The sequence below is a fragment of the Mesoplodon densirostris genome, chromosome 4, assembly GCF_025265405.1.
Source record: "Mesoplodon densirostris isolate mMesDen1 chromosome 4, mMesDen1 primary haplotype, whole genome shotgun sequence".
In the NCBI taxonomy this organism is placed as follows: domain Eukaryota; kingdom Metazoa; phylum Chordata; class Mammalia; order Artiodactyla; family Ziphiidae; genus Mesoplodon; species Mesoplodon densirostris.
In genome coordinates, this window is record NC_082664.1 from 136801573 (window position 1) to 136829056 (window position 27484).

At 38.7% G+C, this 27484-nt stretch overlaps 1 protein-coding gene across 3 annotated transcripts in view; it reads right to left on the minus strand.

The window, feature by feature from the left end:
- The window catches only part of TEX9 (testis expressed 9), a 224105-nt gene that overhangs the window by 8103 nt on the left and 188518 nt on the right, over positions 1 to 27484 (minus strand). For all 3 annotated transcript variants that reach the window (XM_060097302.1, XM_060097303.1, XM_060097304.1), the window contains one exon: positions 21727 to 21861. In XM_060097302.1, the coding sequence (XP_059953285.1) occupies positions 21727 to 21861 (135 nt within the window). The remainder of the gene's footprint in view (positions 1 to 21726; positions 21862 to 27484) is intronic.

The following is a 27484-nucleotide window of genomic DNA, read 5'->3' on the forward strand; positions in this document are numbered from 1 at the left end:
TCATTACCACGAACACTTTATTGGGTAGATTGCTCATCTCCAGGGTTGTTAGAATGTGTTCAAACTTAAGACATCTTCAACTTTCAATATTCACCTGTGTATGTTGCTATATATAAACCTCATGGTAATCACAAACCAAGAAATCTATAATAGATACACAAAAAGAGATAAAGGAATACAAATATAACACTAAGATAGTCATCAAATCACAAGTGAAGGAAGGAAAAAAAGAAAGGATGAAATAAGAACTACAAGGACAACCCCCAATTAACAAAATGGCAATAAGTACGTACCTATCAATAATTACTTTAAATGTAAATGTACTAAATGTTCCAATCAAAAGACACAGTGGCTGAACAGATACAAAAACAAGATACACACACACACACACACACACACACATGCTGCCTATAAGAGATTCACTTCAGATCTAAATACACACACAGAGTGAAAGTGAGGGAATGGAAAAACAAAGTCTGTAACGAGAGACAAAGAAGGACGTTACATAATGAACAAGAATACATAACACTTGTAAATATTTATGCACACAAACTGGAGCATTTAAATGCATATAGAAAATAATTCCAAATATAAAGAAAGATATCGACAGTAACACAATAATAGCCAGGAGCTTTAACACTCCACTTACATCAATGAACAGATCATCCAGACAGAAAATCAATAAGGAAACACAGGCCTTAAACACATTAGATCAGATGAACCTAACAGATATATATAAAACATCCCATCCAAAAGCAGCAGAATACACAACCTTTTCAAGTGCACATGGAACATTCTCAGGATAGATCACATGCTAGGCCACAAAACAAGTTTTAATAAATTTTAAGACTGAAGTCATACCAGGCCTATTTTCTGACCACAACACTATGAGACTATAAATCAACTATTAAAAAAACCCAGAACACATGGAGGCTGAACAATATGCTACTGAACAACCAATGAGTCACTGAAGAAATCAAAAAGGAAATAAAAAAATACATGGAGACAGAAACAAAAACACAATGATCCAGAATCTATGGGACTCAGCAAAAGCAGTTCCCAGAGGGAAGTTTATAGTGATACAAGCTGACATCAGGAAACAAGAAAATCCTCAAAGACCCTAACCTTAAACCCAAATGAATTAGAAAGAACAAACAAAGTCTACATTTAGTAGAAGGAAAGATCAGAGCAGAAATGAATGAAATAGAGATGAAAGAATGAAAAAGACAGAAAACAAGAAACAAAGAAATTAAGAGCTTTGAGAAAATAAACAAAATTGATAAAGTTTTAGCCAGACACATTAAGAAGAAAAAGAGAGTGGGCCCAAATAGGTAAAATCAGAAATGAAGTTACAGTTGACACCACAGAAATACAAAGGATCATAAGAGATTACTCTGAATAATTACACACCAATAAAATGGACCACCTAGAGAAGTGGACTAATTCCTAGAAATATACAGTCTCCCAAGACTGAATGAGGAAGAAATACAAAATATGAACAGACCCCAATTAACACTAATTAGTTCAGTAATAAAAAAATACTCCCAACAAACAGAAGTCCAAGACCAGATGGCTTCACAAATGAATTATGCCAAACATTTAAAGAAGATTTAATTCTTATCCTTCTCAAACTATTCCAAAAAATTGAAGAGAAGGGGATGCTTCCAAAGTCATTCTTTGAGGCCATCATCACCCTGATGCCAAAATCAGATAAAGATACCACAAAAATAAGAAAATTACAGACCAATAACACTGGTGAACATAGATGCAAGAATCTTCAACAACATTAGCAAACTGAATTGAAAAATACATGAAAAGGATCATACGCCATGACCAAATGGGATTTATCCCAGGGAGGCAAGAATAGTTCAATATCTGCAAATCAATGTCATACATCACATTATTAGGATGAAAGAAAAACATCACATGATCATGTCAATAGACACAGACAAAGCATCTGACAAAATTCAACATCATTCATGATAAAGACTCTTAACAAATCAGGTTTAGAAGAAATTTACATCAATGAAAAAACAGGCCATATATGACAAGCCCACAGCTAAAATCATGCTCAATGGTGAAATGTTGATAGCTTTTCCTCTAAGGTCAGGAACAAGACAAGTGCCCACTCTCACCACTCCTACTTAACATAGTACTAGAATTCTAGCCAGAGAAATCAAGCAAGAAAAATAAAAAGTATCAGAACTGGAAAAGAAGTAAAATTGCCTCTGTTTGCAGTTGATATGATTTTATATATAGAAAAGTCTTACAGACTCCACCAAAAAACTGTTAGATCTCATCAACAAATTCAGTAAAGTTGTAGGGTACAAAATTAACATTAAAAAAAATTAGTAGTTTCTATACATTAACAACAAATTATCTGAAAAAGAAAGAAAACAATTCCATTTAGAATTCCATCAAGAAGAATAAAATACTTAGAGATAATTCAACCAAGGATGTGAAAGATCTATACACTGAAAACTTTAAGAAATTGATGAAAGAAATCAGATAAGGCACAAATAAGTTGAAAAGTATCCTGTGTTCATGGATTGGAATAATTAATATTTTTAAAATGCCAATACTACCAAAGCCACCTACAGATTCAATGCAATCCCCATCAAGATTCTGAAGAAATTTTAAACAGGATTAGCAAAAAAAATCCTGAATTTATATGGAATCACAAAAGGCCCCAATAGCCAAAGTAATCCTGAGAAAGATCAAAGCAAGAGGCATCACACTTCCCAATTTCAAGCTACATTATAAAGCTGTAGTAATCAAAATTTGTATGGTACTAGCATAAAATCAGAAACATAGACCACTGGAACAGAATCAAGAGCCCAGAAACAAACCCCACCATGTACAGTCAACTAATATTTGACAAAGGAGCCAAGAATACTCAATGGAGAAAGGATAGTCTCTTCAGTAAATGGTGCTGGGAAAATTTGATATTCACATGTAAAAAGAATGAAACTAGTTCTATATTACACCACTTACAAAAATGAATTGAAAATGGAATAGAAACTTATATGTAAGACTAGAAACCATAAAACTCCTAGAAGAAAACACAGGATAAAGCGCCTTGACACTGGTCTTCATAATGATTTTTTTGGATGTGATACCTAAATCAGAAGTTACAAAATGGAAAGTAAACAGGTGGGGCTATGTCAAAGTAAAAAGCTTCTGCACAGCAAAAAAAAAAAAAAAAAAAATCAACAAAATGAAAAGGCAACCTACAGAAGGGGAAAAATACTGTAAACCATATACCTGAAGAGGTTAATATTCAGAACATATAAAGAATTCATACAATTCAACACACAAAAAAATCAAATTATCCAATTTAAAAAATGAGCAAAGGACATAAATATACAATTTTCCAAAGATTTACAAACGGCCAACAGGTGCATGAAAAGGTGCTCAACATCTCTAATCATTCGGGAAATGCAAAATAAAACCACAATGAGGGGGCTTCCCTGGTGGCACAGTGGTTAAGAATCCGCCTGCCAATTCAGGGGACACAGGTTTGAGCCCTGGTCCGGGAAGATCCCACATGCTATGGAGCAACTAAGCCTGTGCACCACAACTACTGAGCCTGCAAGCCACAACTACTGAGCTTGCATGCCACGACTACTGAAGCCTGTGCACCTAGAGCCTGTGCTCTGCAACAAGAGAAGCCACCTCAATGAGAAGCCCATGCACTGCAATGAAGAGTAGCCCCCGCTCGCTGCAACTGGAGAAAGCCCGTGTGCAGCAACGGAGACCCAATGCAGGCAAAAATTTAAAAAAATAAATAAGTTAAAAAAAACCCCAATGAGGTATCACCTCATGATTGTTTGAATGGCTATCATAAAAAAAACAAAATGAGATAACACATGATGGTGATGATGGGGAGGAAAACGAACACTTGTGCATTGTTGATAAGATTGTACATTATATTCCAACACTATGGAAAACAGTTTAGAGGTTCCTCAAAAATATTAAAAATAGAACTACCATATATCCAGCAATTCTACCATTGAGAATATATCCAAAGGAAACAAAAATACTATGTCAAATAAATATCTGCACCCCAATGTTCACAGCAGCATTATTTACGATAGCCAAGACATAGAAACAACCTAAGTGTCCCATGACAGATGAATGGATAAATAAGTTGTGGGATATATACACAATGGAATATTATCTAGCTACAAAAAGAAAGAAATCCTGCCATTAGCATCATGGATGGGCTTTTGAAGGCATTATCTAAGTGAAATAAGTCAGAGAAAGTCAAATAATGTATGATCTCACTTATGTGTAGAATCTAAAACAACAACAAAAACAAAACAATAAACTCACAGAAAAAGAGATAAGATTTGTGGTAACCACAGGCAGAGGGTGGTGGGAGGGTGGGATTGGATGACAGTGGTCGAAATGTATAAACTTCCTGCTATAAGACAAAAAGTACTAGGTATATAATATACAAATTGATGACTAGAGTTAACACTGCTCTATGGTATATTTAAAAGTTAAGAGAGTAGATCCTAAGAGTTCTCATCATCAGAAAAAAACCACTTTTTTCTTTTTCTTTTTGTATACATATGAGATGATGGATATTAACTAAACATTATGGTAATCATTTCACAAAATATGTAAGTCAAATCATCATGTTATACACCTTAAACTTATAGAATGTTGTATGTCAATTATATCTCAATAAAACTGGAAAAAAGATAGCAAGATGGCAAATAAGCACATGAATACGCTCAACATCACTAGTCATTAGGGAAATACAAATTAAAAGCATAATATGAAATACCACTAGGCACTTATTAGAACAGCTAAAATATAAAAAACCGACCACAGTAAGTGTTGGGGAAGGTATGGAACAGCTGCAGCTTTCATACAGTGCTACTGAGAATGTAAATTGGTACAACCATTTTAGAAAACAGTTTGGCAGCTGAACGTACATGTAAAATACAACCCAGATAAGTGACTCCTAGGTGTTTACTCAAGAGAAATGAAAAGACATGTCCACACAAAGACTTACACGTGAATGTTCATGTGGACTTTACTTGTAATAGCCAAAAAGTGGAAACAACCCTAATGTCCATCAACAGGTGGTACAGTTTGGTAGATTTACACCATGCATAAAATTATTAAAAGTGAACTACTGTAACATGCAGTAACATGGATGAATCTCAAAATATTTTACTGAGTGAAAGAAGTTACACTTTTAAAAATATGAAGGGGGACGAGGGGAAGATGGCAGAAGAGTACGACGCGGAGATCACCGTCCTCCCCACAGATACACCAGAAATACATCTACACGTGGAACAACTCCTACAGAACACCTACTGAACGCTGGCAGAAGACCTGAGACCTCACAAAAGGCAAGAAACTCCCCACATACCTGGGTAGGGCAGAAGAAAAAAGAATAAACAGAGACAAAAGGATAGGGACGGGACCTGCACCAGTGGGAGGGAGCTGTGAAGGAGGAAAGGTTTCCACACACTAGGAAGCCCCTTTGCGGGTGGAGACTGTGGGTAGCGGAGGGGGGAGGGGGAAAGCTTCTGAGCCACAGAGGAGAGCACAGCAACAGGGGTGCGGAGGGCAAAGCGGAGAGATTCCCGCACAGAGGATTGGTGCTGACCAGCACTCACAAGCCTGAGAGGCGTGTCTGCTCACACACCGGGACGGGTGGGGCTGGGAGCTGAGGCTCCGGCTTAGGTCAGAGCGCAGGGAGAGGACTGGTGGCTTGAACACAGCCTGCAGGGGGTTAGTGCACCACGGCTAGCCGGGAGGGAGTCCGGGGAAAAGTCTGGACCTGCCGAAGAGGCAAGTGACTTTTTCTTCCCTCTTTGTTTCCTGGTGCACGAGGAGAGGGGATTAAGAGTGCTGCTTCAAGGAGCAGCAGAGACGGGCGTGAGCTGCAGCTAAAAGCCCGGACCCCAGAGACGGGCATGAGACGCTAAGGCTGCTGCTGCCACCACCAAGAAGCCTGTGTGCGAGCACAGGTCACTATCCACACCCCCTTCCAGGGAGCCTGTGCAACCTGCCACTGCCAGGGTCCCGAGATCCAGGGACAACTTCCCCGGGAGAACAAAAGGCGGGCCTCAGGCTGGTGCAACATCATGCCGGCCTCTGCTGCCACAGTCTCGCCCCGCACTCCGTACCCCTCCCTCCCCCCAGTGTGAGTGAGCCAGAGCCCCCAAATCAGCGGCTCCTTTAACCCCGTCCTGTCTGAGCGAAGAACAGATGCCTACAGGCGACCTACACGCAGAGGCGGGGCCAAATCCAAAGCTGAGCCCCGGGAGCTGTGAGAACAAAGAAGACAAAGGGAAATCTCTCCCAGCAGCCTCAGAAGCAGCAGATTAAAGCTCCACAATCAACTTGATGTACCCTGCATCTGTGGAATACATGAATAGACAACAAATCATCCCAAATTGAGGAGGTGGACTTTGAGAGCAAGATTTATGATTTTTTCCCCTTTCCCTCTTTTTGTGAGTGTGTATGTGTATGCTTCCATGTGAGATTTTGTCTGTATAGCCTTGCTTCCACCATTTGACCTGGGGTTCTATCCGTCCGGTTTTTTTTCTTAATAATTAATTTTTACTTTAATAACTTTATTTTATTTTATCTTACTTTATTTTATTTTACTTTATCTTCTTTCTTTCATTCTTTTTTCCTTCCTTCCCTCCTCCCTTCCTCCCTCCCTCCATCCCTTCTTTCTTTCTTTCTTTCTTTCTTTCTTTCTTTCTTTCAACTTCTACCAATTCTTTCTCTCTACTTTTTCTCCCTTTTATCTGAGCCGTGTGGATGAAAGGCTCTTGGTGCTGCAGCCAGGAGTCAGTGCTGTGCCTCTGAGGTGGGAGAGCCAAATTCAGGACACTGCTCCACAAGAGACCTACGAGCTCCACATGATATCAAACGGCGAAAATCTCCCAAAGATCTCCATCTCAACACCAGCACCCAGCTTCACTCAACGGCCAGCTAGCTACAGTGCTGGACACCCTATGCCAAACAACTAGCAAGACAGGAACACAACCCCACCCATTAGAAGAGAGACTGCCTAAAATCATAATAAGTCCACAGACACCCCATAACACACCACCAGACGTGGACTTTCCCACCAGAAAGACAAGATCCAGCCTCATCCACCAGAACACAGGCACTAGTCCCCTCCACCAGGACGCCTACACAACCCAGTGAACCAAACTTAGCCACTGGGGACAGACACCAAAAACAACGGGAACTATGAACCTGCAGCCTGCAAAACGGAGACCCCCAAACACAGTAAAATAAGCAAAATGAGAAACAGAAAAACACAAGCAGATGAAGGAGCAAGATAAAAACCCACCAGACCTAACAAATGAAGAGGAAGTAGGCAGTCTACTTGAAAAAGAATTCAGAATAATGATAGTAAAGATGATCCAAAATCTTGGAAATAGAATAGACAAAATGCAAGAAACATTTAACAAGGACCTAGAAAAACGAAAGATGAAACAAGCAACGATGAACAACACAATAAATGAAATTAAAAATTCTCTAGATGGGATCAATAGCAGAACAACTGAGGCAGAACGGATAGGTGACTGGGAAGATAAAATAGTGGAAATAACTACTGCAGAGCAGAAAAAAGAAAAAAGAATGAAAAGAACTGAGGACAGTCTCAGAGACCTCTGGGACAACATTAAATGCACTACATTCGAATTATAGGGGTTCCAGAAGAAGAAGAGAAAAAGAAAGGGACTGAGAAGATATTTGAAGAGATTATAGTTGAAAACTTCCCTAATATGGGAAAGGAAATAGTTAATCAAGTCCAGGAAGCACAGAGAGTCCCATACAGGACAAATCCAAGGAGAAATATGCCAAGACACATATCAATCAAACTGTCAAAAATTAAATACAAAGAAAACATATAAAAAGCAGCAAGGAAAGACAACAAATAACACACAAGGGAATCCCCATAAGGTTAAAAGCTGATCTTTCAGCAGACACTCTGCAAGCCACAAGGGACTGGAAGGACATATTTAAAGTGATGAAGGAGAAGAACGTGCAACCAAGATTACTCTACCCAGCAAGGATCTCATTCAGATTTGATGGAGAAATTAAAACTTTACAGACAAGCAAAAGTTGAGAGAGTTCAGCACCACCAAACCAGCTTTAAAACAAACGCTAAAGGAACTTCTCTAGGCAAGAAACACAAGAGAAGGAAAAGACCTACAATAACAAACCGAAAACAATTAAGAACATGGGAATAGGAACATACATATCAATAATTACCTTAAATGTAAACGGAATAAATGCTCCCACCAAAAGACAGAGACTGGCTGAATGGATACAAAAACAAGACCCATATATATGCTGTCTACAAGAGACCCACTTCAGACCTAGAGATGCATACAGACTGAAAGTAAGGGGATGGAAAAAGATATTCCATGCAAATGGAAACCAAAAGAAAGCTGGAGTAGCAATTCTCATATCAGACAAAATAGACTTTAAAATAAAGACTATTAGAAGAGACAAAGAAGGACACTACATAATGATCAAGGGATTGATCCAAGAAGAAGATATAACAATTGTAAATATTTATCCACCCAACATAGGAGCACCTCAATACCTAAGGCAAATACTAACAGCCATAAAAGGGGAAATCAATAGTAACACATTCATAGTAGGGGACTTTAACACCCCACTTTCACCAATGGACAGATCATCCAAAATGAAAATAAATAAGGAAACACAAGCTTTAAATGATACATTAAACAAGATGGACTTAATTGATATTTATAGGACATTCCATCCAAAAACAACAGAATACACATTTTTCTCAAGTGCTCATGGAACATTCTCCAGGATAGATCATATCTTGGGTCACAAGTCAAGCCTTGGTACATTTAAGACAACTGAAATTGTATCAAGTATCTTTTCCGACCACAACGCTATGAGACTAGATATCAATTATAGGAAAAGATCTGTAAAAAATAAAAACACATGGAGGCTAAACAATACACTACTTAATAACGAAGTGATCACTGAAGAAATCAAAGAGGAAATCAAAAAATACCTAGAAACAAATGACAATGGAGACACGACGACCCAAAACCTATGGGATGCAGCAAAAGCAGTTCTAAGAGGGAAGTTTATAGTAGTACAATCCTATCTTAAGAAACAGGAAACATCTCGAATAAACAACCTAACCTTGCACCTAAAGCTATTAGAGAAAGAAGAACAAAAAAACCCCAAAGTTAGCAGAAGGAAAGAAAACATAAAAATCAGATCAGAAATAAATGAAAAAGAAATGAAGGAAATGATAGCAAAGATCAATAAAACTAAAAGCTGGTTCTTAGAGAAGATAAATGAAATTGATAAACCATTAGCCAGACTCATCAAGAAAAAGAGAGAAGACTCAAATCAATAGAATTAGAAATGAAAAAGGAGAAGTAACAACTGACACTGCAGAAATACAAAAGATCATGAGAGATTACTATAAGCAACTCTATGCCAATAAAACAGACAACCTGAAAGAAACGGACAAATTCTGAGAAAAGCACAACCTGCCAAGAGTGAATCAGGAAGAAAGAGAAAATATGAACAGACCAATCACAAGCACTGAAATTGACACTGTGATTTAAAATCTTCCAACACACAAAAGCCCAGGACCAGATGGCTTCACAGGCGAATTCTATCAAACATTTAGAGAACTAACACCTATCTTTCTCAAACTCTTCCAAAATATAGCAGAGGGAGGAGCACTCCCAAACTCATTCTACGAGGCCACCATCACCTTGATACCAAAACCAGGCAAGGATGTCACAAAGAAAGAAAACTACAGGCCAATATCACTGATGAACATAGATGCAAAAATCCTCAACAAAATACTAGCAAACAGAATTCAACAGCACAATAAAAGGATCATAAACCATGATCAAGTGGGGCTTATTCCAGGAATGCAAGGATTCTTTAATATATGCAAATCAATCAATGTGATACACCATATTAACAAATTGAAGGAGAAAAACCATATGATCATCTCAATAGATGCAGAGAAAGCTTTTGACAAAATTCAACACCCATTTATGATAAAAACCCTGCAGAAAGTAGGCATAGAGGGAACTTTCCTCAACATAATAAAGGCCATATATGACAAACCCACAGCCAACATCGTCCTCAATGGTGAAAAACTGAAACCATTTCCACTAAGATCAGGAACAAGACAAGGTTGCATACTCTCACCACTCTTATTCAACCTAGTTTTGGAAGTTTTAGCCACAGCAATCAGAGAAGATAAGGAAATAAAAGGAATCCAAATTGGAAAAGAAGAAGTAAAGCTGTCACTGTTTGTAGATGACATGATACTATACATAGAGAATCCTAAAGATGCTACCAGAAAACTACTAGAGCTAACCAATGAATTTGGTAAAGTAGCAGGATACAAAATTAATGCACAGAAATCTCTGGCATTCCTATACACTAATGATGAAAAATCTGAAAGTGAAATCAAGAAAACACTCCCATTTACCATTGCAACAAAAAGAATAAAATATCTAGGAATAAACCTACGTAATGAGACAACAGACGTACATGCAGAAAATTATAAGACACTGATGAAAGAAATTAAGGATGATACAAATAGATGGAGAGATATACCATGTTCTTGGATTGGAAGAATCAACATTGTGAAAATGACTCTACTACCCAAAGCAATCTACAGATTCAATGCAATCCCTATCAAATTACCACTGGCATTTTTCACAGAACTAGAACAAAAAATTTCACAATTTGTATGGAAACACAAAAGACCCCGAATAGCCAAAGCAATCTTGAGAACGAAAAACGGAGCTGGAGGAGTCAGGCTCCCTGACTTAAGACTATACTACAACACTGCAGTAATCAAGACAGTATGGTACTGGCACAAAAACAGAAAGATAGATCAATAGAACAGGATAGAAAGCCCAGAGATAAACCCACGCACATATGGTCACCTTATCTTTGATAAAGGAGGCAGGAATGTAGAGTTGAGAAAGGAAAGCCTCTTCAATAAGTGGTGCTGGGAAAACTGAACAGGGACATGTAAAAGTATGAGATTAGATCACCCCCAACACCATACACAAAAATAAGCTCAAAATGGATTAAAGACCAGAAGGCCAGAAACTATCAAAGTCTTAGAGGAAAACATAGGCAGAACACTCTATGACATAAATCACAGCAAGATCCTTTTTGACCCACCTCCTAGAGAAATGGAAATAAAAACAAAAATAAACAAATGGGACCTAATGAAACTTCAAAGCTTTTGCACAGCAAACGAAAACCATAAACAGGACCAAAGGACAACCCTCAGAATGGGAGAAAATATTTGCAAATGAAGCAACTGACAAAGGATTAATCTCCAAAATTTATAAGCAGCTCATGCAGCTCAATAGCAAAAAAAACAAACAACCCACTCCAAAAATGGGCAGAAGACCTAAATAGAAATTTCTCCAAAGAAGATATACAGACTGCCAACAAACACATGAACGAATGCTCAACATCATTAATCATTAGAGAAATGCAAATCAAAACTACAATGAGATATCATCTCACACCAGTCAGAATGGCCATCATCAAGAAATCTAGAAACAATAAATGCTGGAGAGGGTGTGGAGAAAAGGGAACACTCTTGTACTGCTGGTGGGAATGTGAATTGGTGCAGCCACTATGGAGAAGAGTATGGAGGTTCCTTAAAAAACTACAAATAGAACTACCATATGACCCAGCAATCCCACTACTGGGCATATACCCTGAGAAAACCATAATTCAAAAAGAGTCATGCACCAAAATGTTCATTGCAGCTCTATTTACAATAGCCTGGAGATAGAAACAACCTAAGTGTCCATCATCGGATGAATGGATAAAGAAGATGTGTCACATATATACAATGGAATATTACTCAGCCATAAAAAGAAACGAAACTGAGCTATTTATAGTGAGGTGGATGGACCTAGAGTCTGTCATACAGAGTGAAGTAAGTCAGAAAGAGAAAGACAAATACTGTATGCTAACACATATACATGGAATTTAAGAAAAAAAATGTCATGAAGAACCTAGGGGTAAGATAGGAATAAAGACAGAGACCTACTAGAGAATGGCCTTGAGGATACGTGGAGGGGGAAAGGTAAGCTGTGACAAAGCAAGAGAGAGGCATGGACATATATACACTACCAAATGTAAAATAGATACCTAGTGGGAAGCAGCCACATAGCACAGGGAGATCAGCTTGGTGCTTTGTGACCACCTAGAGGGGTGGGATAGGGAGGGTGGGAGGGAGGGAGACGCAAGAGGGAAGAGATATGGGAACATATGTATGTGTATAACTGATTCAGTTTGTTATAAATCAGAAATTAACACACCATTGTAAAGCAATTATACTCCAATAAAGATGTTAAAAAAAAAGAAAACACCCCTCAAAGTTAGAAACAGGGCAAAATAATTTAAAAATCAAAAACTTAAGACACATACACATATTTTTTCAGAAATCTGAAACAATATACATGTAACAAGTACATTTAAGAACTCTGATCTCAAAATGTCTACTTGAGAGTAAACACTTAAGTAATATATACAACAAAATGTCATCCCACTATGTTTAAATCGATCACCATAATGCAGACCTAGAGTCAGAAGTTTGTCTTGAACACAGCTAAGTTGTTTTTATTTTGTTGATGGTTTTGAACTGAGATGTTCACATACCAAATCCTGATGACTTGAATTTGCAAAATGGCTGGCTAGAATAGGAGAGTCATCTGTTGTCATGGAAATAAGTTTTTCTTTCTACTTCTCTAATGTATGTGCTAAAATAGAGCTCAAATCTGAAACCGGAATTAGCAAATACTGACATTTACATGATTATTCCGTTTTATTTTCTTCAAAATCCTTTTAGAATACACCAGAATTAGAAATAATACTCCAATAACATAATTACTGGCAACTCTGTAAAGCTGACTTCCTAAGTTGTTCATTAAATACATTCTATTAATAATTCCCAGTCATACTATCGATAGCTCTTGAATGTGAACACAGTCTGATCATACAGCATAAACTATCACACAGACAATATCTTAAAACTCTGTAGTCACTGTAATGTATTTGCCTCTGTTAAAAATATCGTACTGGGCCTCCCTGGTGGCGCAGTGGTTGAGAGTCCGCCTGCCGATGCAGGGGATACGGGTTCGTGCCCCGGTCTGGGAGGATCCCATATGCCGCGGAGCGGCTGGGCCCGTGAGCCATGGCCGCTGAGCCTGCGCATCCGGAGCCTGTGCTCCGCAACGGGAGAGGCCACAACAGTGAGAGGCACGCGTACGGCAAAAAAAAAAAAAAAAAAAAAAAAAAAAAAAAAAAAAAATATCGTACTTACCAAGATTGATTTAGTTCTATGTCCTATTAAGTGTTACTAATTTAATCCAAAATCTGTGCATGTAAGGAGGGTGACACCTAAATTCATCGTCCAAGGCATTGTTAAATAACTAAGTATTGTCCTAAGGGAGAGACTCCAATGGAATGTCACTTTCAGGTTGACACAAAACCAAAAACTAATAGCCAGTATTTATAGAGTGTACAAAAGGCTTTCACATTTATTGATATTTGAGTCTTCATTTATTCAACAGATATTCCAGGAACTGAGTGTTAATTCTACACCAATCATTGGCTAGATGCTAGAGACCCAGTGGTGATCCTTACAATAACTATAACAGTGGTTATCAAAATGTCATCTCAGAAGCACTAGCATCAGCATCAGCTGGTAACTTGTTAAACCTGCACATTTGGACTTTCCAAGATGGTGGAGGAGTAGGAGGATGTGGAGTTCATCTCTCCCCACAAGTGCATCAAGAATACATTTAGAAATAGAAAAATTCTCACAGAGCACCTGCTGAACACTAGCAGAGGACCTCAGACACCTAAAAGGACAAGAAAGATCCCTACATAACTGGGTAGGACAAAAGAAAGAAGGAAAAAGGAAGAGGAGAGGAAGCAGGACGGGATGGTCTGTGCCACAGCCCTGTGCACCTCAGCCTGAGACAGGTGTCTGATGGTGGCTGGAATGTGGGGTTTGGAGAGCAAACCTGGGGAGGGGACTGCTGTTGGGTGTGAGACGACAGCCAGAAGCGACGGGAGTAAGGAGCTCCACAACAAGGAATGCTCGTAGAGGAAGCCTGGACCTCCACAGAGGCAAAGAGCCATTGTTGAGTGATGCATAAAGGGCGGGGCGGCCATTACAGCCTCTCCCCTCACGCACCAGACCCTGCATCCATGGGCACTAAGGAGGGCTCCCGCTGGAGCTGGCTCTCATAGCTCTGCTACTGCCTTCTCCACCCCTTCCCTCAGCCTGGGGGACCCACTCACCCGATTGCTGCCTGATGGGCTTGCATGTTCCAATCCCTACCCCAGCACCCTCCCGCCTGGGGAGCCTGCTCACCCTGATCACCACCATTGTTCCTTCCTGCCCGATGGGCTCTTGTGCTCTGACAACCTCTGGAGCAGACTCTGGTGGGAGGAACACACAGAGGTGGGGCTGAAACCACAGCTGAACCCCAGGGGGCCATGTGACTAAGGAAGAAGAGCTGAAATCTCTCCTCATGGCTGCGTGAACTGCGGAGTTACACCTCCACTGATGGCTTCCTAAATTCAGTGCCTGCAAAACATCTGAAAGGACAAATGCTCCAGTAGGTGGGACGAGTCTGGCTTTAGCAGCTGTGGGCTTTGTGGGCACATACATGCAGAGGTTGGGCCAGGCCAGAGTCTGAGCTGCTTCCATAGCTCCACAGCAGGTCCAGGTGCACAACTACTGTAGTCCTGGGACCTGACTTCAGTGGAGCTATGCCAGTGGCCTGGTGAAAACGCCTGAGAGTCAACAGAGCTAACTGCTGGCATACCCACAGTTAAGGTGGGACCAAGAGCAGTGCCAACAACAGTGTACTTTGTGAGCCCGCACAATGGGCGAAAGGGGACAGAACAGAGGACATTCATGGTGAACAGCTCCAGAGGAGGAATACTCAGTGGCTTATCTCCCAGTGGGAGTGCTCCATTCCCACCTACCTCACACCACAGTACAGAAACACAGCTAAGAAACAGATCTGGGGCCTTTACTCCAACAACCAGGGAGCAGACCCCACCCCTGACAGGACAGTGACAACCACAGAGCAAAGGGAGGCCCCTCTCAATATCCAGGGCAGGCTCTGGTCACCACAACACCAGTCAAACCTCCTATCAAGGGGATAATGGCAAAAACCTCTGGACAAACCTCACCCACTAGGGTGCAGACACCAGAAGCAAGAGGAACTACAATACTGCAGCCTGCGGAAAGGAGACCACACATACAGTAAGTTAGACAAAATGAAAAGACAAAGAGATATGTTGCAGATGAAGGAGGAAGATAGAAACTTACAAGAACAATTAAATAAAGAGGAGACAGGCAATCTACCTAAAGAAAAATTCAGAGTAATGATAGTAAAGATGATCCAAGATCTTGGAAAAAGAATGGAGGCACAGATAGAGAAGATACAAGAAATGTTTAACAAAGACCTAGAATAACTAAAGAACAAAAAAACAGAGATGAACAGTACAATAACTGAAATGAAAATAGACTAGAAGGAATGAATAGCAGAATAACTGAGGCAGAAGAACAAATAAGTGACCTGGAAGACAGAATGGTAGAAATCTCTGCTGCAGAACAGAATAAAGAAACAGAATGAAAAGAAATGAGGACAGTCTCAGAGACCTCTGGGACAACATTAAAGGCACCAACATTCTAATTATAGGGGTCCCAGAAGAAGAAGAAAAAGAGAAAAGGCCTGAGAAAATATTTGAAGAGATTATAGTCAAAAACTTCCTTAACATGGGAAAGGAAGTAGTCACCCAAGTCAAGGAAGTGCAGAGAACCCATACAGGATAAACCAAGGAGGAACACACTGAGACACATATCAATCAAACTAACAAATATTAAATACAAAAAAAATATTAAAAGCACCAAGGGAAAAGCAACAAATAACATACAAGGGAATCCCCATAAGGTTATCAGCTGATTTTTCAGCAGAAACACTATAGGCTAGAAGGGAGTGGCATGATATATTTAAAGTGATGAAAGGGAAAAATTTTAAACCATGAATACTCTATCCAGCAAGGCTCTCATTCAGGTTAGACAGATAAATCAAAAGCTTTACAAACAAGCAAAAGCTAAGAGAATTCAGCACCACCAAACCAGCATTACAACAAATGCTAAAGGAAATTCTCTAGGCAGGAAACAGAAGAGAAGAGAACAAAAAAGGAAATGAATAAAAAAGACTTTGAAAAGAAACCCAAAACAATTAAGAAAATGGCAATAGGAATATACATATCAATAATTACCTTAAACGTAAATGGATTAAATGCTCCAACTAAAAGACACGGACTGGCTGAATGGATACCAACAAGACCCGTATATATTCTGTCTATAAGAGACCCACTTTGGACCTAGGGACACAAACAGACTGAAAGTGATGGAATGGAAAAAGATATTCTATGCAAATTGAAATCAGAAGAAAGCTAGAGTAGCAATACACATATCAGACAAAATAGACTTTAAAGACTGTTACAAGAGACAAGGAAGGACACTACAGGATGATCAATGGATCAATCCAAGAAGAATTTACAATTGCATATTTAAGTACACAATTGTAAATATATATGCACCCAACATAGGAGCACCTCAATATATAAGGCAAATGCTAACAGCCATAAAAGGGGAAATTCATAGTAACACAACTACAGAGGGGGACTTTAACACCTCTCTTACACAATGGACAGATCACTGTGACAGAAAATTAATAAGTAAACAGAAGTATTAAATGACACATTAGACCAGATAGACTTAATTGATATTTATAGGACATTCCATCCCAAAGCAGCAGAATACACTTTCTTAAATGCACATGGTACATTCTCCAGGACAGATCACATCTTGGGTCACAAATCAAGCCTCAGTAAATTTAAGAAAACTGAAATCATATCAAGCATCTTTTCCAACCACAAAGCTATGAGATTAGAAATAAATTACAGGCAAAAAACCCTGTAAAAAACACAAACAGGGCTTCCCTGGTGGTGCAGTGGTTGAGAGTCCACCTGCCAATGCAGGGGACACGGGTTCGTGCCCCGGTCCGGGAAGATCCCATATGCCACAGAGCGGCTAGGCCCATGAGCCATGGCCGCTGAGCCTGCGCATCTGGAACCTGTGCTCTGCAACGGGAGAGGCCACAACAGTGAGAGGCCCGCATACCGCAAAAATAAATAAATAAATAAATAAATAAATAAATAAAATAAAAAAACACAAACACGTGGAAGCTAAACAATATGTTACTAAATAACCAATGGATCACTAAAAAAATCAAAAAGGAAATAAAAAAATACCTAGAGACAAATGACAACAAAAAGATGAGAATCCAAAACCTAAGGGATGCAGCAAATGCAGTTCTAAGAGGGAAGTTTATAGCAATACACTCCTACCTCAAGAAACAAGAAAAATCCCAAATAAGCAACCAAACCTTAATCTCTAAAGCAACTAGAGAAAGAAGAACAAACAAAACCTAAAGTTAACAGAAGGAAAGAAATCATAAACATCAGAGCAGAAATAAATGAAATAGAGATGAAGAAAACAATAGCAAAGATCAACGAAACTAAAAGTTGGTTCCTTGAGAAGATAAAATTGATAAACCTTTAGCCAGACCCATCAAGGAAAAAAAGGGAGAGGGCTCAAATCAATAAAATTAGATATGGGGCTTCCCTGGTGGCGCAGAGGTTGAGAGTCCGCCTGCCGATGCAGGGGACATGGGTTCATGCCCCAGTCTGGGAAGATCCCACATGCCGCGGAGCAGCGGGGCCCGTGAGCCATGGCCGCTGAGCCTGCGTGTCCAGAGCCTGTGCTCCGCAACGGGAGAGGCCACAGCAGTGAGAGGCCCATGTACCGCAAAAAAAAAAAAAAAAAAAAAAAAAAAAAAAAAAATTACATATGAAAATGGAGAAGTTACAATGGATACCACAGAAATACAAAGGATAGTAAGAGACTGTCTACAAGCAACTATATGCCAATAAAATGGACAACCTAGAAGAAATGGACAAATTCTTAGAAATGTACAACCTTCCAAGACTGAACCAGGAAGAAATAGAAAATATGAACAGACCAATCACAAGTACTGAAATTGAAACTGTGATTAAAAATCTTCCAACAAACAAAAGCCCAGGATCAGATGGCTTCACAGGCAAATTCTATCAAACGTTTAGAGAAGAGTTAACACCTATCCTTCTGAAACTCTTCCAAAAAATTGCAGAGAAAGGAAACACTCTCAAGCTCATTCTATGAGGGCACCATCACCCTGATACCAAAACCAGACAAAAGTATCACAAAAAAAGAAAATTACCGGCAAATATCACTGATGAAAATAAATGCAAAAATCCTCAAAAAAATACTAGCAAACTGAATCCAACAACACATTAAAAGGATCATACACCACGATCAAGTGGGATTTATCCCAGGGATGCAAGGATTTTGCAATAACACAAATCAAACAATCTGATACATCACATCAACAACTTGAATAGGGACTTCCCTGGCAGTCCAGTGAAGACTAGTTAAGCAGGGTTAAGGCTCCTTGCTCCCAATGCAGGGGGCTGGATTCGATCCCTGGTCAGCGAACTAGATACTGCATGCTGCAACTAAGGATCCCTCATGTTGCAACAGATGCCGCATACGGCAACAAAGATCCTGCATACTGCAACTAAGACCCCACACAGCTAAATAAATAGATTAATATTAAAGAAAAAACAAATTGAAGAATAAAACCACATGATCATCTCAATAGATGCAGAAATAGCTTTTGTCAAAATTCAACACCCATTTATGATAAAGAATCTCCAGAAAGCGGGCAGAGGGAACACACCTCAACATCATAAAGGCCATACATGACAAACGCACAGCAAACATCAATCTCAATGGTAAAAAAATGAAAGCAGTTCCTCTAAAATCAGGAACAAGACAAGGATGTTCACTCTCACTACTACAATTCAACATAGTTTTGTAAGTCCTAGCCACGTAATCAGAGAAGAAAAAGTAATAGAAGGAATCCAAATTGGAAAAGAAGTAAAACTGTCACTGTTTGCAGATGACATGATACTACACATAGAAAATGCTAAAGATGCTACCAGAAAACTACTAGAGCTCATCAATGCATCAGTAAAATTGCAGGATAGAAGTTAATACACAGGAATCTCTTGCATTCCTATACAATAACAGTGAAAGATCAGAAACAGAAATCAAGGAAACAATCCCACTTACCATGGCATCAAAAAGAATAAAATACCTAGGAATAAACCTACCCAAGGAGACATAAAACCTGTACTCCAAAAACTATGAGATGCTGATGAAAGAAATAAAAGATGACACAAACAGATGGACAGATATACCATGTTGTTGGATTGGAAGAATCAACATTGTGAAAATGAGTATACTGCCCAAAGCAATCTACAGATTCCATACAATCCCCACCAAGTTACCAATGGAATTTTTCAAAGAACTAGAACAAAATATTTTACAATTTTTATGGAAACACAAAAGACCACAAATAGCCAAAGCAATCTTGAGAAAGAAAAACGGAGCTGGAGGAATCAGGCTCCCTGACTTGAGACTATACTACCAAGCCACAGTAATCAAAACAGTATGGTACCGACACAAAAATAGAAATACAGATCAATGGACCATGATAGAAAGTCCAGAGACAGACCCACACACCTATGGTCACCCAATCTATGACAAGAAGGCAAGAATACACAATGGAGTAAAGACAGTCTCTTCAGTAAGTGGTGCTGGTAAAACTGGACAGCTGCATGTAAAAGAATGAAATTAGAACACTCCCTACCACCATACACAAAAATAAATGCAAAATGGATTAAAGACATAAATGTAAGGCAGATACTATGAAAACTCTTAGAGGAAAACATAGGCAGAACACTCTCTGACATAAATTGTAGCAAGATCTTTTTCAATCCACCTCCAAGAGTAATGAAAATGAAAACAAAAATAAATAAATGGGACCTAGTTAAACTTAAAAGCTTTTGCACAGCAAAGGAAACCATAAACAAAACAAAAAGACAACCCTCAGAATGGGAGAAAATATTTGCCAATGAAGCAACTGACAAGGGATTAATCTCCAAAATATACAAACAGCTCATGTAGCTCAATATCAAAAAATGAAACAACCCAATCAAAAAATGGGTGGAAGATCTAAATAGACATTTCTCCAAAGAAGATAAACAGATGGCCCAGAGGCGCATGAAAAGATGCTCAACATCACTAATTATTAGAGAAATGCAATTCAAAACTACAATCAGGTATCACCTCACACCAGTCAGAATGGCCATCATCAAAAAGTCTACAAACAATAAATGTTGTAGAGGGTGTGGAGAAAAGGGAACCCTCCTACATCATTGGTGGTAATGTAAATTGGTACAGCCACTATGGAGAACAGTACGGAGGTTCCTTGAAAAACTAAAAATTGAGGTACTATATGATCCAGCAATCCCACTCCTGGGCACACATCTGGAGAAAACCATAATTCGAAAAGATACATGCACCCCAATGTTCATTGCAGCACTATTTATAATAACCAGGACATGGTAGCAACCTAAATGTCCATCAACAGTGGAATGGATAAAGAAGATATGGTGTGTATATATATATATGTGTACACACACACACACACAAACACACACAATGGAATATTACTCAGCCATAAAAAAGAACAATATAGTGCCATTTGCAGCAACATGGATGGACCTAGAGATCGTCACAGTGAGTGAAGTAAGTCAGACAGAGAAAGACAAATATCATATAATATTGCTTATATGTGGAATCTAAGAAAAGGGTACAAATGAACTTATCTACAATATAGAGTCACAGATCTAGAAAACAAACATGGTTACCAGAGGGTAAGGGGGGAGTGATAAACTGGAAGGTTGGAATTGACATACACACAGTACTGTATAGCACAGGGAACTCTACTCAATTCTCTGTAATGACCTATATGGGAAAAGAATCTAAAAAAGAATGGATATATATATATACATATAACTGATTCACTTCGCTGTACAGCAGAAACTAACACAACATTGTAAATCAACTACACTCCAATTAAAATTAAAAAAAACAAAAAAACCCTGCACATTCTCAAGTCTCACTCCAAATCTACTGAATAAGAAAATCTGTGGGTGGGACGCAGGAATCTATGTTTAAATAAACCCTCCAGGTGATTCTGATATGTGCTCAAGTTTGAGAACCACTGCCCTGTAAAATAGCCCCTTGCATTATATATTAGAAAAATTGAGGCTCAGAGAGGGATAGAACAGAATTGAGATTCAAAACAGACTTTTTTCCACCATTTATTTATTCCCAGAGATTAGAAAGGTATCTGGCATATAAGATGGGCACACAATAAAGATATGTTGGATGAAAAAATGAATGAATTCTCCAAAGAGTTGTGCCATCACCCAAGTATGGCACTAGTCCAAGCAATATAATTCTAACTTATTGGAAATGTACATATTGCTAATAAGGGTATTTCTTCTGAAAAGAGGTGTGTTCACCGTGACATCAAGAATTATAATTTAAAAACTATCACTTTTGAGTCTTGCATAAAAGAGAAAGTTACCAAAGGTGATCACAACCCAAATTATTCAGTTTTTCCATACCTTGTTATTTTGCTTTAGTTTACTTAACTCCAGTTTATACTTTTCTGCTTCTTCTAGAGCTCTATTCAAGCGAACTTCCATGGTACTTTGACTAGCAGCAGCTTGTTTTTGTAGTCTTCTTTTATTCTCTAATTCCTGTACAGTAAGAGAGATATGTAGAACATTTATAAACATATCATATGTTCCTTCTATTATTCTGAAACATTTTCCATTTCCATATTCCTTGCTTTCTCCTAAACTGTATACACACACACACGGCCAGAGACTGAACACTGAGTGACAGAGGTCTCAGGGAATTCTCACTCTGAATTGGTTTTAGGAAAATATATCCTTAAAGATGTAGTCACAAATTAGGCTTCCAAATTGCTTTTTGTTTGGAATTTTCTGCCTTTTTATTGATCCCAAGAGTCAGTATACATGTCTTCTACATTTACTTTATAAACAACATTTTATAATCATGGTTCTTCTCTTGGGAACCTCCCAAAACACCAATGTAAGACATAAATTCTCTCATAAATACTGTGTTTGTGTAAACCTGATGAAATATATCACTTGAAAAAATATTTGTTAAGTACAGAGCATTCTATTGTATATTAGCAATATAGGAAAATCCCAATTCTGAGCAAAAACAACAGATTCTATGGATATTTTCCATATCTTGGTGTGGGTTTAGACCTGCATTTCTGCAAATATTCTAAGAGTTGCTGTTGCAGAGTCTACAGGCCACACAGGAAGAAACATGAACATACAGGATAAGCTCCAAACTCCATCACAATCTGGTACCATAATCTCATCTCCTCCCACAAATGTTACCTTCAGCTATAAGAGCAGTACTTGCTTGGATCTCTCCCAAACAGCCATGATATTTCTTGCCTCTGACCCTTTGCTCATACTCTTCCTTCTGCCCTGATCTCTCCCTACCCCTCATTTTTACCTGGCTAACAACTATTCATCCTTCAAGACTCAGGGCTATACACTGGGGTTTTACCTTCTCCCAGAAGCCTTCCCTCACTGTCTTCCTCACTATCCTCCCAGGTTGAATTAAGTACCCTTTCTTCAGAGCTTCTATAGCATCTTGATATACATATATCATAGAACCTGCTTGTGTGGAACCGAAACTATCCATTTTCTTCATTTCCCCCACTATATTGTAAGCTCCTTAAGGATAGAACTACTTTAATTTCTATATTCCCAGCACTTCAGCAGCATATAAAAGGCACTAATGACATGTTTACTGAACTGAATTTATTTTGTAATATTTAACTCACTCTTCTTTGCATGTCCTACAATGCCTGGTACAGAGCATTATACAAAGCAGACACTCTCAGTAAATATCATGGAATTGAAATGATGCAGTTAACAACATAGTTGTCTGTTTTCTTCTTTTATAATTTTTTCTCCTGGCTGTATCACTATGTTTTATTTGAACACTGATCTCCCTGGCTCTGAGTAATTAAGGGGAAAACAAAACAAAACAAAACACATGCTGCTCTTTATGCAGGTTTCTACACAAATCAAACTGTGCCTGGATACCATCTGCTCTCACCAGCCTTCTTCACAGCTTTGTGGGTGGTAGCTACACTAAGAGCAGCCTGATTTCTCTCACTGTTCACATGGAAAAGGCAGAGACTCTCATTAGCTACCAAGGCACAATTCTTGCTGCCTCATTTCAGCCTCTTCTCACAAGAATATGGAAATGAATATTTGCCCTTCTCTCTCCTGCTAGTGACTCTGTAACCTACTTCATAGAAAAAAGAAAACCTTTCTTTACCACATGATGTTCCCCTACTGCTGAATCAATAGTGCCCCACTTCTTGGGAAAAGTGAAAAAGAAAAAGGATAGTCAGAAGAATAGTAAAGTAGGAAATAAAATTTTCCTATACGAGAAAATCCATTAAGAAAGGGATAATCTTAACAAAAACTTGAAAACACTTCTGTTTTCAATCATACTTCAGTACTTTTTACAAAGTGCAGACAAGATACCAATATTGAGTATTTTTAGGATGAAAACTCTCTCCTAAAGCAAATCTATTATTACCTCCCAAATTAAGAAGTTTACATGTTGCTAGAGAACATTTTTATGAAAAATCTCAAATCCTGAATTTCACATTAGTTTTAAAAGAAAAAGCTGGATAGCTTAAAGAAAATCAAGTCTAAGTTTAAAACTCAAATACTAAGAGATCCAAGAAGAAATAATTTGTGATTCTCCCATAATTTTTAAAGCATTCATAAGGTACTGGGATAGTGCGAGAAAGAGGTATGCATCAGTAACAGTACAAAACAAATGTAGCAAATGCTTAAAGAGTAACAAAAACAACCATAGTATTTCTGATGAGGAGAAATCAGATGAGGACAAATAAATGATCAGGTAAGGTTCTAGAAACAAGTGGCTGAGGTTCAAAAAGCAATAAACTTGGAATCAAAAAACCTGCCAGCTGTGGTAGATTCAGTTTCTACATCTGAAATTGGGAGTAGTAATATCTATGCCTAATAGGTTTTACTTATTCACCACATTTATCAAGCACTTACTACGCTGCCAGGTACTATTCTACATGATGGGCACATGACAATTAACCAAACTTCTCCTCTAGTAAAGCTTGCACTCTAGAGGAAGAGACAGATGATAAACACATACATATATACACACTCGTATGTAACATCTGACAGTGATAAGGGCTATGAAGAAAAAGAAAGTGTAAGAGAACTGAGTAGGGAATTCCCTGGCGGTCCAGTGGTTAGGACTCTGTGCTTCCACTGCTGGGCTTGGTTTGATCCCTAGTCAGGGAACTAAGATCCCACAAGCCATGCAGTGAAGCACCACCACCCCTTCCAAAAAAAAGGAAGAAGGAAAAAAAAGAGGACAGAGCAATGTGGGAGGGACATAATTATTTAAAATACAGTGGTTAGGGAAAGGCTTCCAAATGAGGGAATGATTCATGTATACATCTGGTGGAACAAAGAAGACAAAGATCCTGAGGCTGGAATGCATTTAATATATTCAAAGATCTCCTACATGGTCAGTGTGGCTTCAGCTCAGTGACACAGGCAGTGTTAGGTCTCGAGATTGCAGAAACACCCAGGGTGACCTTAGGTGGACCTTGTAAACCCTGCCTCATAGTTTGGATTTTATTCTGAATGACATGGAAAGTCTTTGGAGGGTTTTTAGTCGGTGTGTGTGTGTGTGTGTGTGTGTGTTATCCTAAGTTTTTTTAAGGACTGCAGTTGAGCCAACATGGGTTTCAACTATGTGGGTCCACTTACACACAGAAATTTTTCAATAGTAAATACTACAGTAATACACGATCCACAGTTGGTTGAATCTGCAGATGTGGAACCACAGGTACATAGGAACTGGGGATACAGAGGGCCAACTATAAATTATATGGGGATTTTAGATTGTTCAGAGGATCGGCGCCCCTAGACCCCAGGCTGTTCAAGGGTCAACTGTACTCTAGCTATTGTGGTATTGCTACTGAGTGTAGTAAATCTAGGAGGTCATTAGAATAGTATAAGTGAAACACAGTAGCTTGGGCTTGGGTGGGAGTAATGAGTTTTTGAGAAGTAGTTAATTCCATGTATTTTGAAGACAGAATTGGCAGGACTTGTTGAGGGACTGGATGATGGTGTGAGGAAAGAGAAGATTCAAGATGACTCTTGGATTTTGGCCTAAATAACTCAATGTTTTTACTGAGAGGGAGAAAAGGAGAAGGTCTGCAGAGAGCAGGGAAGCAAGAGCTCCCTCTTTAGGACACAGGATGTTTAACATACCAAGTACTGATATCAAGTTGGAAGCAAGATGTTAATAAGAGTCTGGAGCTCAAAGAAAGATCCTAGCAAGAAGTAGAAATGTGAGAGTGATCAACACATAGATGGTACGTAAAGCCATGGAAATGAACAAGTGCATCTCAGAATTGGACGTAGACAGAAGAGAGCCAAGGACTGAGCCTTGGACACTCCAACATAGAAAGGTCAGGAAAACAAGGAAGAAAATTACGAGTGTGATGCTCCAGAAGCCAAATCAAGTGTTTCAAGGAGGGATAAATCAACTATGTCAAATATTGCTGAGATATAAATTACTATGAGGAATAATAACTGACTAGAACTGGCAATGTGGATTACTAGCGACCTTGTTAAGAATGGTTTCAGAGGCAGAGTAGAGATAGAAGCCTAACTGTTGTAGTTTCGAGAGAATGGCAAGTGAGGAATAGATAAATTGAATAGAGACAACTATTTTAAGAAGCTTTGCTATAAAGGAGACTAATGATACAGGGCCAGAGGTACATATGAGATCTATGGAGGTTTTAAAATATATATATTGGAGATCCTGTGGCATGTTTGTATGCTAATGCAAATAATTTCATAGATAGACTAAATTTGATTTTTGCAAGAGAATGGAAAACAGGATAATTGTAGGAGCAAAGTACTTGAGTAAGACAGACTACGGGATCCAGTGCACAGTGAGGTGATCAGCTTTAGATAGAAGAGATAGTAATCCATGGTAATGAGGGGGAAAGAAGAGTAGATGGGTACAAAGGCCAAGAGACTGATGTAAAATTTACTGTTTTCTTAGTAAAATAGGGGGAAGTTGTGAACTGAGAATGGTAATGTTGGAAGAGGTATTGGAAATATGAGGAGAAAAATAACCTGTTTAATAATCACCTCTGAAAGTGGGAGAGGGGACTACCTTCTCAGAAAGTAGGAGAGGAAAATAGCATTACACTTGATATTTGTAAATAAGTTAAAGTAGGACCAATCCACTTGGCTGTGTATTTTTGTCCAGCCATATAGACAAACAGTATGGGGGAAATTAGGTTGGGTTTTGCCACACACTACACTGGCAGGGAAATTAAGAATATATTCAATGGATAATTAAGTTGTGTATGGAACCTAAGCTGGAGAAGAAGGAAATAAAGAATATGGGGGGAGGGGTAGAGCTATGTAATAAAATATATAAAAATGAGAATATATAACTCTTATATGTATATGATATATATACAATATTAAACAAAGATAAGGTACATTCATATCATGATTTTGCAGGATAAATACAGGCAAAAATGAAAAAAAGCTTTCTTTACAATATAAGGAAATGAAGAAGGTGAGAAAATGCTTTTGAAGAGTTTTTACTCTGAAAGCAGAAAAGAACAAAGCAGTTTTAGGAAATGACACAGAGATCAATTTTACCTGGAGCAAGATAACAAGAGGGCAGACATTTTTTTAAAGAAGGTGAGTTACTGATGTTAATAAGAGTGTTAATATGACAAATCCATGGTCAGAGAAACTTGTGGAGTGCACCAATAACTTTAACTTAACCAAAAAACAAAACAAAAATGAGATTAAGTCTTCTGGCCATGAAGAAATAATAAACACGTGACACAAAAATGCACTGTAAACAACTAGAAAAAATGATTAAGATATGTTTAATAACTGTTTAGAAATACTGGAAAACAGTAGGGTTGTGATTCCTGAGAAAAGGGAAACAAATAAGTCCTACAATCACCCTAGCATTCTTCTGGGAGGCAATATCCACACTGAGGCTACAGGGAAGAGAAAATACAAACAGAGCCCAGAGGTCCACTGAGTTGAGGAAACAGAACACAGCTGGAGGAGACAGAGGCAGCTGGGAATTTGTGTGAAGGTTCAAGTAAGGAGGAACTACACTAGGAGAGAGCTTCAGGAATCTACACAGGAAATCCCTTGAGTCTATTAGGCTATGCCTAAATACATGAAAATTCAAGAAGGCCAGATAAAGCACAAT